Source organism: Onychomys torridus, chromosome 20 (genome assembly GCF_903995425.1).
Source record: "Onychomys torridus chromosome 20, mOncTor1.1, whole genome shotgun sequence".
Classification (NCBI taxonomy): domain Eukaryota; kingdom Metazoa; phylum Chordata; class Mammalia; order Rodentia; family Cricetidae; genus Onychomys; species Onychomys torridus.
This window is the reverse complement of record NC_050462.1, coordinates 23,129,966-23,148,098: the sequence shown is the minus strand read 5'-3', so window position 1 is coordinate 23,148,098 and position 18,133 is coordinate 23,129,966. Positions and strand designations below refer to the sequence as shown.

Below are 18,133 nucleotides of genomic sequence, written 5' to 3'. Positions count from 1 at the left end.
CTTACATGTGAGTACCGTTTTGTTTTCTCCATGTTCTGTGACTTAGGTGTGTTATGTCTTTGGCCATAGGATCTACTAATGGATTCTTGAAAATTTGTGGTGGGTCTTCCTATCTTGGTTATCTTAATCAGGAGCATCCCTCTCAGGCATGCACAGATGCTAACCTATCAGATCATACCTCACAGGCATAACCAGAGGTTCTTTGCATAGGTGAATCTTGGTCTTGTCCAGTTGTTAATCAGTTTTAGCCATCACATTCCTTCTCCCCTCTCTATTTTTCTTGCATAGCTTCTTTGTTTGCTTGATCTTGCCTACTAACCATCTTCTACTTTGAAACATTTTAAGTGTCATTGCTTTAGATATTTATGTTCATAATGCACAGATTTGGAGCTACCTTTTTGATTCATGTTTAAAGTTTCCTGTCACCCAGGCCATTGTCATTTGTAGCAATAAACCACTTTTTCTTAGGTTTGAGCTCTGTCATCCTTCTCAGCAGGGTGTTGTCTCTTGCCAGAGCAGAAGCCTTGAAGAGTCATAGTTGTCTATCAACCAGTTACCTCCTCTCAGTTCCCACAGGATTGCCTCTGGACAAATGTTGGTCCAGACTGGATTGTGCCAAAATTGTAACTCACTCCCTCTTGTATTAAAGTATCAGGTTTGGAACTTTTTTGTGTGTTTCTTTTCAATAGTTTTCTGCATGCGAGGGGACAGTTGTGTTTAGGTAGATCCATCGTCCAATCCCCTTCTGTTTTGTGATGGGGAAGACAAATGTCCTTGTTTTTCAAATCCATCTTTTTTTTTTAGTCGTCTTAAAGGGTATACTTTAAAAAATATGATTCCCTCATATTCTGTTCTAATGTTCATGTACCACATACTCTGAGAACACCCGTGGTTTTTTTCCCAAATAGAAGTACTAAAATTGTTGGTATTTTTGTTTTGTTTTGAAAGTCTAAATACATATAGGAATAATGATTTTTTTTCAATGAAAACAAGAGCCATGGTAATGTACTATTATGTGGTCACACACTAGAGTACTAAAGCAAAACTAAAAGAAAGGAAAAAAAAACAGACGCTCTTTAAAAAAAAAAAATGGTAGAGTCGCCATTTTTATTGGCAGTAATGCAGTAGTAATACTATGTGGGAATTTGTGTAAGCAATGGATTTCCTGAGACAGGATATCTATAAGATTTATGTGAAAACTGCCACAGCTTTAATTGATGTGCTGAGGTATCTCTGTAGTACAGAGAAAACAAGGCTAAGATGTCTTTGCTGTCTGTTGGAAGTAGCAGAACTGCCGTATTTATTGAGTGTGAGAAGAGTGTGTATTTGCGAGTGCTTTCCTGATGACCAGTGGAGTCTGTTTTTCATCTTTAGGAACAGCTTAGAAACTCTGGTCAAGCTAAGTGAAAAGATAGATTTTGGCATTTGGATGATATATTGCTCTTAAGAACTCTCACGAAGGAGCACAAAGATGGATTAGTATTTATAAGTCAGCAAGTTAGAGTTCCATTGTATCATATTTCTTAAGTAGGTGAAGTAAAATTGGCAGAGATACCACGCTATTTTATGTTTTTAGTTTCAATTTTAACTAGTTGCCAATGCTTTGCTAAGCCCCCTCTGTCTTTGATGTAGCAATAAGCAGTGCTCACTCTAACTAGTGTTTATATTTTCTAATACTAGAAAATATTATAATTTTATCTGACTGTGTTTCTTTAGATTTAAGTGGACAAGAATAGTGATTTTACCATTAATCTCTTTAAAGCAATTCATTTGAAATTAAAATCAATTAACTACAAGTTAAGCGATGCATTATTATAAATAGAGACAATATGAAATAATTCTAAAATAAGCGGTACTGTTAACAAAAGTAATGGTAAATATAAGTTATGAAACTGAATTTTATTATTATTAAATTTGATATTGAAATATATTGACATGCAGTATCTATGGGAGCATACAATTTTCACTGTCACTTATGAGATATACATTTAAATGTAAATTGAATGACAGTGGTAAGATTTCAAATTAACTAAGTACATATTATTTTTAGTCCGTGAAGTTAAGTGATAAGCACCTTTTTTGGAGTATGTATTTTTGCACAAATTGTGTAGTAATGTAAAGTACACTGTTTATGTTTTTAATTTATTTATTGATTCTTTAGGAGTTTCCCATCATGCACTGCAATGCCACTCACCTCCACATCCTCCCCTAACCCCTGCAGTGCTCCCCAAAAGAAAATAAAAGCAGGCACGTAAACAACCAAATAAAAACAAGAACAAATCAAACCAAAAACAAGTTTTTAAATTGACACGAACTCTTGCCACTGGTTGTAAAGACATTTCCAGTGAAGAAGAATTTGACATGATCTAGAGTCCTTTCTCAATGAGCACACAAATGCTTACTGCTCAAGTCATCTTTAGCCAAGTCACTTTTATCAGACTAGACATGTAGTTATTCTTTTTTTGAAATTATGTTTTATTTTTCTTGAATTTTTCCATTTGTAGTTTGGTTTGGTTGGACTGCAGTTAAATGGGGTGTTTGGGTATGATTTCTGTAATTGATGTATTCTTCAGCCTAAATTTGGGAAGACATTTGTTTTCAATTTATGAGATGGAGAAACAATTCTGGATGGGAGTTTGACATTGATGGTTAATGTTTCTAAAAGTGACTTACAGAGAATCTTAAGATTTTACACTTTCTTGAAATGGTTTTCTTTTAAAATTAGAGGATGCCAATGAAAAACAGGTATTTTATAATCAGGTGTATAATCTAATATTCTTTAGTTCTTTCATTTTCATGTTCTTAATGAGTTCAACAGAAATATTAAATTTATATTGTTTTTTTAAAACAACTCCATGTTCTAGGAAAATAAGGTTTTATAAGTATCATTTACAGAAAAAAATATATCTTAATATAATGGAAATAAGCAACTTTCCTCCAAATAATTTAGTCGTGTACTTCATTTTTTACGTAGACACCATGGAGTAGGTACAGATGAATCCTTTTTTCCTCCACATACTTAAGAGAACCAATGCCTGTATACTAAGGTAATTCAGTTGAAGTTACATTGCTAGTAAATGATGTAGACAGGATTTCAGGTTTAGAATTCACTCTATTGCCTTATTATTTTTAAATGTTGGTTTAGTTTTTGAGATTACAATATAATTACACCATACATCTGCAACACAACTCTTGAACTTAAGGCTCATAGTCATTGTACAAGACATGACAGAAATACACCGAGATTAGCTCTTCTCCAAAGTATGTGTTTGACTCATTGAGGGATAGGCAAAGTTAAAAATTCTAGACATTCTGCATGTAGAAATGTTTTCAGTATTATACCATAAACTTTTGTGTCCACTAGGTGGCACTAGATCACCTTTTGAAATGCACACACTGCTTTCGTGTACTGTAAAAGGGAATTGCTCAAGTTTGCAAGTAGAGAAAAAGCTGACCATAGGTTTTCGTCTAACTCGTGACAAAATTACGGTGAGACTCTATAGTTTGGAGAAGTGCCCTGACGCCTGCTTGAGTGTTCTTCTTTTTCTACATCATTTATAACCCTGTGGAATTAATTTCACTGAAATTAAAACTCTTAAACTAAGCTGAGCATATGTGTGGGTATTCATGAAAAAGTTTTGGACAGAAACACCTTTGAGGAGCTGAGAGATCTCGGACTTCAACATTGTATTTACTGAAAGCTTTGTGGTTGTTTCACATCTTTCGCTTTGCTGTTTATTTCCAGTGACAGGACTGTTTTATTGGACATTGGCTCATTTATGTGAGAATTCTTTGCATTAGGTATTTAAAACAGGTAGGAACATACATCAGTTTTACCGTGGGCTGGGGCCCTTGAGCAATAGACACACTTGGCTTAAGTTCAAGCATATTTTCCAGGACTGGGGGGCTTTAAAGAGCCTTTTAAAGATTTTCCTTATGGAATAAAGTTAAGACTACGTTAGGAACCCTGTATATTTATTATTGTTTCAGTCTCTTTGAAAGGGTTTTTGAATATTTTTGTGGCTGTTTGTTTTGTTTTTGATAGGGAGGAAGAACTGTCTGCTGTATTGACTAGGAAAGAATAATTTTCTTAGGAGTGTTGAGCTGTTGTCTTAGCTCCGTTGTCTTTTCCTGTCTATGGGAAATCAACAACCCTATGACAAAAGCACATTTGAAGATAAAATGTTTATTTAGCTCATCCTCCCACCATTGCGAGGCAGTTAAGGCAGCAAGAACTTGAAGCAGCTGCTACTCACGTTTTATCTGCAGCCAAGAGGTAGAGAACACTGAGTACGGCATGCCTCTGTTGTTAAATGTGCTTTCTCTACACTTACACACTGCGACATTCCCTGCCTAGAGAATCGTACCACCCACAATGGACAGGTCTTCTCACACACGTTACTATAATCTGGACAATCCCTGCAGATTTTCCCACAGGCCAACTTGATTGGACAATAGCTCACTGAGGCTTTTCCGAGATGAATCTAGATTGTGTTAACAATTAAAAGCAATCTTCATATATGTTTTTGTTTTAGTCTCATCCATGGTTTGTTAATAAAATTGTATGAGATAAAAGAAGAAAGGTACAAATTAACTCTAACCTCCTTCCCCTCTCTATGTATCCCTTATTTGATCTGAATATATTTACTGGATCAAGTTACTGTGTAATCAGTTGTATAAACCATTTTTTAATTCTATTAATATACTTTTCCTTAAAAATATGATCCTCCTGAAGATAACACATTCAATTCCTACAGATTTATAGTTATTTAATTTCTTGTTTTATTGCATATATTTCATTAATGTCATACTTTTTCTTTGGAAGTTCTCTTGTGCATACTTTAAAATACTATTTTTAATAACCTTAAAAATACAAATAATACTCACTCAATAATTAAAAGAAGCAAGCACCAGTAAAACAAAACTCTTGTCTACAGGGACTATAGAAGTCAGATGGTTCGTTTCTTGTGCTATGCTGCCGATCTATGGAATGTGGTGCTAAAAATTTTATCATAGTCATGCATAGAAAATCAAGGCAGTAATTCACGGTGATATCTCTCTCTCTCTCTCTCTCTCTCTCTCTCTCTCTCTCTCTCTCTCTCTCGTGTGTGTGTGTGTGTGTGTGTGTGTGTGTGTATGCATGTGTGTGTGTTCATATGGAAACATATATGTTACTACTCAGGTGCTTTCAAGCATTGTTTGTTTGCTTAGTCGGCTGGTAGGTTTTTGAGAAATGGATTCTTATTTTCCTGATACTCTCTGACAAGCATGATTGGGCTGCCCAGGTAGCTGCAGTGAACTAAGGCATCTTCAGTCCTGGTATGACAAGTGTGTACCATCACAACTGACTTTCTTTATATGGGATATATATAAATATGAATTAAACTCAGGTCCTTTGGCTTACAAAGCAAGCATTTTATTAAATAAGTGATCTCCCCAGCCATTGATCAAATCTCTATTTTACATTTTTTATTTTAGTTTTGCAATTGTAATATAATTACTAATTTATCTCTTCCCTTTTCTCCTTCCTCCTCATGTATCCCTCTTGCTCTCTTTCAAATTCAAGGCCTCTTTTTAAAAATTGTTACCACATGCATACATACATATATATATGTATATTCCTAAATATAGCCTTCTAAGTCTCAATAATGTTACTTGTATGTATATTTTCAGGACGTACCATTTGGTATTGGAAACACAATTGGTTTGTTCTTCCTGAATACTGTTTCTCCCATTTTCAGCATTGCTTAGTTGCCCGTCGATCTTTGAATAGATGGTTGAGGCCTCATAGTCTTTCCTCTGTCTGCTTTGGCATGTCTGTTGTTGTCCTTGTTCGGCTCATGTCTAGGTGGTCATGTGACTGAAATGTCTAGACAATCACATGAGCGAGACTGTGGATGTAGCATTTGACATTAGTAGGAGACACAGTCTCACAGCAAACTCCCGAATCCTCTGGCTCTTGCAATATGTCTTCCTCCTTTTCTGCAATGTTCCCCAAGCATTAGGTATGGGATTGTTTTGTAGATGTATCTATAGGGCCTGGGCTCTACAAATCTGCATTTTGATTGCTTCTAGTTATTTATTATTATTATTATTATTATTATTATTATTATTATTATTATATTTGTGTTTTAATTTTACACATCAGCCATGGGTTCCCCTGTCCTCGCCCTCCCGGCCCCACCCACAACTTCCCCCCATCCCCTCCCCTCCATTCCCATCTCCTCCAGGGCCAAGACTCCCCTGGGGATTCAATTCAACCTGGTGAATTCAGTACAGGCAGGTCCAGTCCCCTCCTTCCAGGCTGAGCAAAGTGTCCCTGTGTAAGCCCAAGGTTCCAAACAGCCAGCTCATGCACTAAGGACAGGTCCTGGTCCCACAGACTCGGTGCCTCCCAAACAGATCAAGCTATTAAATTGTCTATCCAAAGGGCCTGATCCAGCTGGGGGCTCCACAGCCTTTGGTTCATAATTCATGTGTTTCCATTCATTTGGCTATTTGTCCCTGTGCTTTTTGCAATCTTGAATTCAACAATTCATGCTTTTGCAGACCCTCCTCTTTCACGACAGTTGGACACCTGGAGCTCCACCTGAGGCCTGGCTGAGGATCTCTGCATCCACTTCCATCAGTTATTGGATGAGAGTTCCAGCTCAACTTGTAGGGTGTTTGGCCATCTGATCACCAGACTAGGTCAGATTAGGCTTTCTCTCGACCATTGCCAGCAGTCTACAGAAGATGTATCATTGTGGATTTCAGGGGACCTCTCCAGCACTCTGCCTATTCCTGTTCTCATGTGGTCTTCATTTATCATGGTCTGTTATTCCTTGTTCTCCCTTTCTGTTCTTGATCCAGCTGGGATCTCCTGCCCCCATAAGCTTTCTTTCCCTCAAACCTTGCCCTTCATTACTCCCACTGTCATCCAGGTTGTTAATGTAGATCTCATCCATTTCTCTGTCATTGGGTGATCCCTGTTTCTTTCCTAGGGTCCTGTTTTCTAGGTAGCCTTCCTCGAGTTGTGTAGCAGTCTAGTCATCTTTGTTTTACATCTAGTATCCTCCTATGAAGTACATACCACGTTCTGAGTCTGGGTTACCTCACTCAGGATGATTTTTTCTAGATCCATCCATTTGCCTGCAAACCTCATGATGTCAATATGGCGCTTCCTTAGAAAATTGGGAATCCATCTCGCCCAAGACCCAGCTGTAGCACTCTTGGGCGTATACCCAAGGAATGCTCAATCATACCACAAGGGCATTTGCTCAGCTATGTTCATATCAGCATTGTTTGTAATAGCCAGAACCTGGAAACAACCTAGATGCCCTTCAACTGAAGAATGATAAAGAAAATATGGTACATATACACAATGGAGTACTACTCAGCAGAGAAAAACAATGGCTTCTAGTTATTTTTTAATGGTGCACATCTGTTGTAAGAAGTTTTATTCACGAGACGTGAGACTACACTTATCTGTATATACAAGGACAAGTGTTTAGAATGTAGTTAGGGGTTTTGCTGGTTTAAAATAGAGGTGATTGTAGGTTCTCCTCCAAGACCCATGACTTCACTTGCCCTGCATATTTGGCTAGGTTTCTAACCAGGCATGGTTTCCCTCTTGTTGATCAAGTCTTAGGGCCAATTAGAGCACTGTTGGTTAGCACCAACGTTTTCTGTCACTACTACACCCTTAGTATTACTGTGCCATGCTGGTCCTGGTTGTGACTCATGGGCATTATTAGCTGGGTAGGACAGCTGGTTGCTTACCTCCTTTGGAAGATTGCATTGCACCTCCAGGTACTATGAACACTAGTCTTCAAGGAGAAGCCATTTAGGTCAGCTCTAGTCCGGGACTTCTGAGCCCTGTGTCTGAAATCCATGGTGTCTTCAGCAATAGGAACTGACTTACCTCTTGTAAGCAACCTCTTGTAGGCAACCAAGGGCAATAACAATTGACTGTTTTTGGGAGTCTGCTGGATACCTGCTAATCAACAACTCTATAAAGAAAGCTTTTCATGCCTGGTACTGGCGTGTTCTTTGGTGGTTACTGGATCTTGGAGGAAGCATTGTCAACCCAAATAGGAAAAAACCACAATTTTTCAGGATGGATTTTCCCAATCAAGTTTTAAACACTTACTAAAGTCTCACTATTGTGCTGTAGCACTGTATAGTTATGTACATATTGGTACCCATCAGCCACCCAGCCTTCCTTTATACTGATTCTTTTTACCTTTAGCAATCACTACCCTGCTCTTTTCTTCTAGGAGAGCAACATGTTTAGTATCCACATATGAGTGATAATGTGGTATGTGTCATGCTATGTCTGCTTACTTCAGCTTGTCTAACCTCCTCCAATTGCATTGTATTTTGAATTGTATAGTTTCTAAGGATGAATAACATTCCTGTTGTTTACTGTGATGGCACCCACACATCTTGGTTGATGCTCTTGCCCGTCTAAGTAAACACAATAGGACAGATACATCTTACAGATATTTTCCCCATGTGTTGGCCTCATTTCCTGTGCATAGACACCTAGAAATGGATTAGTTGAATCATATGATTGTACTTCAGATAATCTTTGGAGAGCTTTCTGTATTAGCCTCCATATGACTGTACTAATTTCTATTCTTAACAGCACTGTCTCAGAGTTTCTTTTTTCCTTAGGCTCACCTGCCTGTTAGTATCTTTTAACCTTTTAGCAGTGATTTTATCTTAGATTAAATGCTACCTTATTGTGATTTTGATATGTCCTTCCCTAATGACTAGTGATACTGAGAATTTCTTTTTCACATAGATGTACATTAATTGGACATTTTCTTTTGAGACATTATTATTTGTAACATGCAAACCTTTTCCTCTGCTTTCTTTCTTTCTTTCTCTTTTAATTTATCTGATAAAGACTCCTCACAGAATTTTTGGTCCAAAAATTTTTTTTCATTTCATTTTATAAATTCTCTTTTAGACTTTATCCTTTATATCTGAATTATTTTCTAATTTGATTGATTGAATTTTCTGTGTACAATACATCCTTTCACATTTAGTTTTCTTAGACTCATTGTTTTTTAATTTTTAATTTTCTGGGGGAATTTTATCAATTTGGGGGGATGCTGTTGATAGACAGTTTCTCTTTTCCTTTGGTGGTATCACACTGCCTTCTCCCTTCATACTTCTCAGTTTTGTATGTTGATACTTTGCTTCTTGTAGATGCATCATCTTCACCTTTATTTTTTGTAACAATTTTACCTGCCTACAGGTATATGTTAGGGTTCTGGTCTGTTAGGTTTGTGTTGCCTTGATTACAGATGGGCACGGCGGTGTCAATTCTATACCATTCCAGTGTTGTGCATGGCTTTATGCTGGGTACGTGCGGCACGGCTGTGGGGACATATGCCATTATTACTTTTCTGTGTTTCTTACACAGTTCTCATTGCTTCTTCATCCTTGCTTCTCTCAACTGTTTGTTTGTTTGTTTTGTTTGGTGTTTCATTTCAGCTCCTTTTCTCAAAAGAAGCTTATTACTGCAACTTTGTTTCATTCTTTTACTTGTCTTGAATGACACTTGAAAAAGCTAAAAAATATTATTTGTCACTGTGAGTTCTTGTGGAGACTGGCAATGTTCCTTGATTCAGTGTTTGAAAATTCTCATTTCCCAACCTATGCATTAATTATTTCCTTCAGTTTTTAATTTATATATAACTACATAACTAACCACTGTGTTTTCAAGACGAGGCACAGTATTCTGTGTCTGTAGTCCTAGCAATTGGGAGGGTAAAAGAGAATGTTCAGGAGATCAATACTAACATGAAACTATGTCACAAATTTCAGGTCAGCCTGGGTTTACAGAGAAACACTGTATTAAAAAACACAAGTACAGATGTAGATGTGAATTTATTCCCGAATACCAGTTTGCATGATATTATGTCTCAGGAAGAATGTGTAATACAAGTGTAATATTAGAAAACTTATCTTTCAGGTGGTTTAGAACATTTGAAATACCTTCAGCGACTAACTGTGGACCATAATCAGTTAATTAGCACTAAAGGTCTTTGTGAAGCACCTACCATCATATACCTGGATTGTTCACATAATCATCTTACTGATATTGAAGGCATTGGAAATTGTGGATTGCTCCAAATAGTAAAGTTGCAAGGCAATTACCTAAGAGAGGTAAATTATTTAAAGTAACTGATGTCTGTAACTAATGCAATACCTTTCTTCTAATTGAAATATCTACCATACATTTTGAAAGCTGTTTGAATGTTATTTCTTTATTTTTAATTAATCAACTGTATGTTATTTCTAAGTTACCTTTTTTACTTTTTAGTTTTTGGTACCTATATTAGTTACACATAATAATAGGTTTCATTATGATATTTCCATACATGTGCATAATATATTTTGTACCAGTTATTTCACTTTGGAACTGGATGCCCTCTTATATCATTTCTTTTGTATGTGTTAGGGGGTAGGGAGGGAGAGAGGGAGAGAAGGAAGAGAAGAAAAGAGAAGAGAAAGAGAAACTCCATGAGTTTCATTAGGGCTATGAACAGGAGTATGGCTAGGGAGTATTTTTTTCCAGGAGCATATAAATACCACTATTTACTGCATAGAAATTTTCAGAAAAGGGTAGGACTCCATGGGACATTTCCCATTCCATGACTAGGTGTTGACAAGCCTAACTTTGAGATCTTTTGCATGTTATCAGAGCTGCTATTCATTCAAGAATGTGATAGCCATGTCATGCCCTGAAGATAGTGTTCCAAATGCTAGACCTCATTCCCTCCAGTCCCAACATTCTTTTGTTCCTTTTTGAGATGTTCTGTGAGCTTCAGAAGGGATATTATAGATATCCTGTTTATGGCTCAGCATTCTTCTTACATTGATCAGTTATGAGTCCATACAGGCACCACTGTAAAACTAAGTTTCTCTGAAACTGACAGCAGTGATAGTATATGATAATAAGCTCAGTTATCGAGAAGACATTTTTGAAAGGCACCTCATGCTTAGTTTTAGTTAACAAAGTATCAGCATCATCTTCCCCGTTAGAACTCATGAAATTGCTGTCTATGGGATTTATACCAGGTTTATCACACCTGGAAGGAATTTTCTCCTGTGGAGGAGGTATCAAATACAACCAGAAAGCAGTTGTTTACTCCAGTAACAGAGTTGCCACTGTTAAACTACTGGGTTCAAACCACTTGTGAGCAGCATTGTTGCACACAGGTGCACACTGAGTATGAGGGCTGATGACAGTTCTCTCCAAGAAGCCCGTATAGTATTTTGCGACAGTCTGGAGGCAAGATAGACAGCAAAGAAGGTTCCGGCCCAGCTCCAGTTTTATTTTTTTATGTCATGCAACCAAGGCAGATGGAGTCTTCATCAATAGGTCCTTAACCAGCTACTTCTGGTAGGCAGCCAAGAACAGTGGCAATTGCCCATATTGTTTAGAGGCCAAGAACATGTAGAGGGGAGCCTCCTGGCACTAGGATTTTCATTTAATAACATTTAGCTTCTGTGAACAACTTTATCTACCTACATAGGTATCATCAATAAAAACTCATTTCTGTTTTTTATTATATTTCTTTATGATTTTTCCATGCATTTTTACTATGAAATCCACTAGCCCATTCCTTGCCTCTGTCCTGCTTCTGGTTTAAACCTTTCTAACCACAGCATCTCACCTTTCATGCTTGTATCCTTACATTCTCTTATCCCCTCTTAATTATTTTCTTTGCTCATTGGCCCCTTTGCATTATTTTGTGTTTTTATACATTTAGGGAAAACCCCAAATGCTTATATTTTCTTGTGAATATAGTTTACTGTAATACTGGAGAGATGACTCAGAGATTAAGAGCATTGGCTGTTCTTCCAAGGGATCCTGAATTCAGTTCTGAGCAACCACATGGTGGCCCACAAACATCTATAATGAGATCTGGTGCCCTCTTCTGTATGCATAATAAATAAATAAATCTTAAAAAAAAAAAAAAAAAACTACTGCTCATGGAGTTTTGAAAAAAAAGAGATTTTTAAGAATACTAAGCTATACCATATAATATTTCTGTTTCACTTAGGTGCATAAGTTGGACCACATTTGTCTATCATTGAGATTAAATTGCACTTTGTTGTGAAACTTCTTTTATAAAGACTATCAGAAATAGTAAAGTTAATTAGTAGGCATTTTATGCATTTCATCCATACTGAAAGACTCACAATATTATACATTGAATTATGGTTTGTTGCTTATCAGAATGTATCTCTTACAAGCTTTGGTAGAATCTGTACTTTTCAATTTGGTTATAAAATATTTTGCCTGTTACCAAGTAATAAAATACATTTAATTGTAGCTTCCATCCTTAAAGAATCATGTTCTGCTTAGAGAACTGCATCTGGACGACAACAGCATTGTGAACGTGGAAGGACTTTCTTCATGTTGGCTGCCTTTACTGCAAGATCTGAGTATCTCTCAAAACAGGTGAAAATACATTTTATTTTAGGAGTAGTTATTTAAAATTGCTGTGTGATGTACATAAACTTGAACAATTGGGATTCCTGCAATTAAATCAGGGTGCATCAAAATAAATCAGTACACAGGATACAAATATAACTATCTAGAGTTTAAAAAAAAATTAAGTGGCTGACTCACCTGAGGCTCTCACTAAAATTTTATAAGTTTATTCTCCTCAGTTTGTTTTCTCTCAAAAATATACTTGTGGAAACATCTCAGGGCAGCTTTGTTTATGTTTATAGAGAATTAGTCTTTGGAAAATACAGAATGTAGGAAATTCAATTCAGAGGGATGCCTCACTCTCTCAAATGGTATTTATTATGTCAGAAAACAATGGTTTTTAATCTTTGCTCAATTTGCTTGTCATTTGAACTTGTTAAAATAGGTTTCCATTTGAATTCCAAAAGTATATAAAATAGTAACATTTAAAATATCTTGACATTAATAAAAGTAACTGCATCCAAGGACACGTTAGAGACAATTCAATATCTGGATCATTGGACAGAATTATTGTGTAAAGTTAAAATATAACTACAATATGTTTTATTTTGTCTTTCTGTGCTTAATATTTCACTGAAACTTGTTTACTCTCATATGATTACTTTATTAGTCACAGATATATGGAGTAAGATTATTGGACTACCAATATCAAGAAATTACTTCTTTGAGTTACAAGATGTTTACAAGACATGTGAGAAAGGACAAATGAGTGCATTTTTTCCCCCAGAGCTAAGGACCAAACCCAGGGCCTTGCGCTTGCCAGGCAAGCGCTCTACCACTGAGCTAAATCCCCAACTCTGAGTGCATGTTTATAAACAATACAAAACTAATCTCTCAGTCTTTGCCAAGTAGTTCTCACATTTTGAGCATGTTTGTATCAAATGATTTAACACAGAGGTATTTATCTTTGAAAATTAAAAATTGAATACACATCTTAAAGTCCCATTAGAGTGTTGTAATCATATCTAAATTATTATTATGTACTTTGGACCTACATAATGCATAGGATCATTATAGCAAATACAGTCTCAAAGTGAAGTGATCATGTTATGCCTTGGACACATGTAGTAAACCATATATGAGTGGGCACAGCACACATACAGTAGTATTTCTCCAACTATATTTCTAATACTAGAAAACATTTAAATTAAGAAAATCATAAAAGAACATCCTTAGTTCTTTGACTACTTTAAGTCACAATGAAATATTCTTTTCTCTCAAAGTTAAAAATGATCACAGGTAACAATCTTTGGCTTTGCCATTCTCAGAGGATATTCACATATTAATCTGCTGAAAGAGAATTATTCAACTGGACCAATTCGGTTCTTGGAATTGATAATGATCATTGGAATAATTACTCCCAATGATTATTATTTGTAATTTTGTCTACTTAGATGTCACATTTGATTACTGAAGTTGGGCTTGCTACTTTGAAAGCTATAACATATGTTCTAACCTTTAAAAACTTCTTAGAGACAGAAAGATTTAACTTTTGTAGCTTGTCTGTACAAAATGTCATTCAGACTAAAAAAGCCAAATAACATTTGTGGCTCCTCGATCTTAAAAAATAAAACAAAACAACACAAAAAACCACTATGCATATATTTATAGCATAGGAGTAGAGAAAAAAACTGTTTAGGGATAAAGGGGGCAGGTAGGTATGTGGGTGTGTAGGTAGGTGAGGAACACAGTCAATGTACATTGTATATTGTTACAAAAATGTCCTTACCAAATGGAATTATTTACAATGAATATACAGCGATTATACATTATGTAGAATTATTATTACATGCACCAGATTGAATTTTTATAATACTATCATGTATTTAAATATATTTTTATACTATCAAATCCTTTGCATATGTCAGCACATGCTGTTCCTAAAGCAGAAGATCTGAATGCACCCAAAAAAGGAAATTATTTTCTAATGGAATAATGTATAATCTTAAGGCTTAGTTGGTTTTTTTTTCCACAGAAGATTGATTTCTTTAGCTATGAGTCATGTCACAGTGTTCTGTCTGCACACTGTGCAGAGCCACCTAGCAGATGATAAAACTCAGATAGGCCAATTCAGGTTTGTGGTTTGAATCTGTGAAAAGCCAGTCATTTGGCCTTAAACAGGTCTTTTCTTTGACTGAGACTTAACTTCTTCTCAAGTGCCAAAGAGCAGCTATTGCCTACCTTCTGATAGAAAATTCTGGCTGTCATCCACATAGGAAATGCATGTGAGTCCATTTCAGAAATCTAGGAACTTAAAATGCATACGTTAAAATGCACTTATACAGACATCATTGGGATTTGTAATCGGGATACTTTTACAATGTATATATTTTCTTTGATTTTTTTGGTAACTTTCCATCACAAGGAAGAGATTATTCACCCACATATTTTCTTTCTGAGCAAATGGAATACATATAAAGAGTGGTACTTAGTGAATATTGTTTGGAATACTTGTTTCATCCAGTCTTCTGTTTTAAATTTTCATTAGGACATGTGACTGGTTTAAGTTTGACTCAGAAGAGTTCTAACTAGAAGACTCTCTGCCTATATAAACTGTTCTCCTTCCAGGGAGACCCTAAGTCGGGGCAGAGTGGAAACTTACCCATTGGGTGCTCAATGTACAAATCTTTGCATTTTTTGTCGTCTTTGAAATTTATATCTTTTAATGCCCAGGGCTAATGTGACAAGGTCAAGTCGTATAAGGTTTTCGCTAATGTCCCTTTGTCTTTCTGGTTTGAATTTTCTTGGAAAAAAAATATTCATGAAATGTCAGTAAAGGGAAAAACTATAAACGTTTAGGAAAAAGGAACCTATGATCAGATTTCTACCATCACAATGAATAGTCATGAAGATTCATGAATAGCCAGTTTTCTTGATTAAAATTTAAAAAGGATAATTTACAAATTATGATTTTAAAAGAATGGCTATATGAAGAGATACAAATATAATATTACAGAGATATTTGACCATAGCAGATATTTATTTAAATATATTTTTTAAAGAAAGTCATATTGTTTTTAAGTGTCATTGATTGTTTTCTCTTAATGTTTTCAAACATATGCTGCCATGTAGCATTGAGAAGTACACAAAATATTCTGAAGAAAAGAATGTACCACATTATGAAGAGTGAACTAATTCATTAGCTGTTGAAAGTTTTTAGTAGAAATACAAAGATTTAGTATTAAGATGCAGCAAAGTTACAAACATAATTTTTGTTAAGTGCTTTTGTGCTATCACTTGAAGAATCAACATTTCATATCTGCAAAATTATCAAGTACACATTCAGGATGGAAACACGATAAGATGAAGACTTAAATCCAATAATTACCTACCCATGATGTTTCAATTTTGCTTGTCTCCCTCCTCCTTTCCTCCAACCACCCCCTTCTTCTCTCTCTCTCATTTGTTTATCCTGTCTTCTTCCTTTGCTTCCTGTCACATCCATGTGACATGAAGTCAATTTTATTCTTAAGTGGTACAGAGAAAGGTTGCTAGTTCCTGTGGTTTTTTTTCTTATTTTCTTTTAGTATTTTTTATTCTACTCTCTGTTGCCCATGAGACTCTCTTAAAGAAGTGGTAGTGTACAGAATTAGAATGAATGGTTATATTGTGCTTAGGAGCGAGGACAGTGAGAGGTATTTTCTCGTAGCCTCATTATTTCGTGTGGGTTTCATCAGCAGTATCTTCTTTCCCTCTTCTAATGCAGAACAGGGTAGAACAAGGGAGGAGTCAAGGTGCACACAAGGGTGAGTCTGTGCCAGACACTGTGAGGCTTTCAGCCACAGTGCTGCTGTGTGGCCTCTGACCTTAGAATAATAGTTATAATAGTTTTAAACACATATGCACACGAGGGAGAGGAGAGAGAGAAACAGAAATAGAGAAATGACAGAAAGTTAATAGTATTAAACTCAACTCTTCTTTAGCTGAATGTTACGATGAACAATTATAGAATTCCCATACTAATAGGGATAATTAGCTACAAAGGTGTTTCCGGTTTCATAATGAGTTTATGCAAATAAGTTTTTACATTACTTAAAGATTCAGGTAAACTCGTGTGATTTTAATTTGCAAAAAGCTATGTTTGTGCGTTATTATGCAACAAATATTTGACTTGTCTCCATTAGAAATGTCAATCAAGATAAAATTAATTTACTTTTCACAGCTTTTACATGACATTTTATATATATGTATATATATATATATATATTATATGTTAAGTATCATTTATTTCTTGCTTGAAAGTGAGTTCTTAATGACCATTATAATATGGAAAATGAATAAAAGAAACTTTGCAAGCATCAATATTTCACTATTACATTTTAGTATACATGAATTATGAAAATATGTATTTTAAATATTTTATTTCTGGTAAGCTTAAATCCATTCTATTAATATAAAAGTTTGTAGTATTATTCCTGTTGGATATTGTATTTATAAGTTAAGCATATTTGCAAATCTGAATTAAGGACAATACAATGTTGGGTATTTATATTGATGGTAATTTAATCTAGTCTAAAATATTTTTTATTAAAACAATAATGAGTCTAATCAGTTATTCTATTAAAAGTGATTTTTATAAAGGTTTGTATATGTACACACACACACACACACACACACACACACACATATGCTGACTGTCAACCTTGAAACTATACACACACACACACACACACATACACACACACAACTTGTTGAGTTTGGTTTTGTTGTTTGTGTGTAGTATATAGTTTCAAGGTTGACAGTCTGCATTGGACAATGAATAAGGGGACTGTACTCTGGGAGAAGCTAATTATCCTCCCAGCAGTCATTAGTGGCCTCTAGATTTTTGTCTAGGAGTGGAACCCTGAAAAGATTTCCATTTCTATGTTAAAATGTCCATAGAGTTTGCCATGTTCCAATCTTGTTTGTGTGACTATTAATAACAGAAACTGTTTCATAGACTATTCTAGTTTTTATAATCTTTCTGAAGCCTTTTTAGGATGTTCCCTGAGCCATGGATTCTGTAGAGGTGATGTAGGTGTATCCCTTGGGGCCAGGCTCCTCATGACTTATTTATCTCTGCACTGTGACTAGTTGTAATTTACACACATACACACACACACACACACACACACACACACACACACACACACGCATGTACTTCTGCATATGTGTGTGTATGTAACAAAAATAATAAAAGAAAAATAGGCTGTCAACTTGGAAGGGGACATTGGAGATGTTTGAGCTAGTGTAGCAGGGAGGGCCTAGAGTAAGAAAATGGAAGGTGATGTCATTTTATTTACATTAAAACATTTAAAATATCATAGCAACCCCTCATAAAAGATTCTACCTTAAAGATTTAGGCTATGTGTTTAAACTAAGGAAGGAAAAACAGATAATGTAATTTCTGTATAACTAACTTTATAAATATATAAAACAAAATAATAAGCGGATAGCTACCCATTTTAAACTGAATAGCAAATATGCATCAAAGTCCATGGTATTTATGACTGAAATGAACAATTCCATGGTAATTCCTTTTTTAAATGAATCGAAATCTCCCATTATTGTAATGTTCCACGGTAAATTCTTTTTCAAAATGAACTTTGATTTTCCATAATAGGATTACTTACATTCTTAGGCGTATTACATTTT

The 18,133-nt window shown here is 35.5% G+C and overlaps 1 protein-coding gene across 6 annotated transcripts in view; it reads left to right on the top strand.

Annotated features, from left to right (window-relative positions):
• Lrriq1 (leucine rich repeats and IQ motif containing 1) overlaps nt 1-18,133 on the top strand; it is a 191,788-nt gene that overhangs the window by 34,812 nt on the left and 138,843 nt on the right. For all 6 annotated transcript variants that reach the window (XM_036170070.1, XM_036170073.1, XM_036170071.1 and 3 more), the window contains exons 12-13: nt 9,968-10,161; nt 12,339-12,466. In XM_036170070.1, the coding sequence (XP_036025963.1) occupies nt 9,968-10,161; nt 12,339-12,466 (322 nt within the window). The remainder of the gene's footprint in view (nt 1-9,967; nt 10,162-12,338; nt 12,467-18,133) is intronic.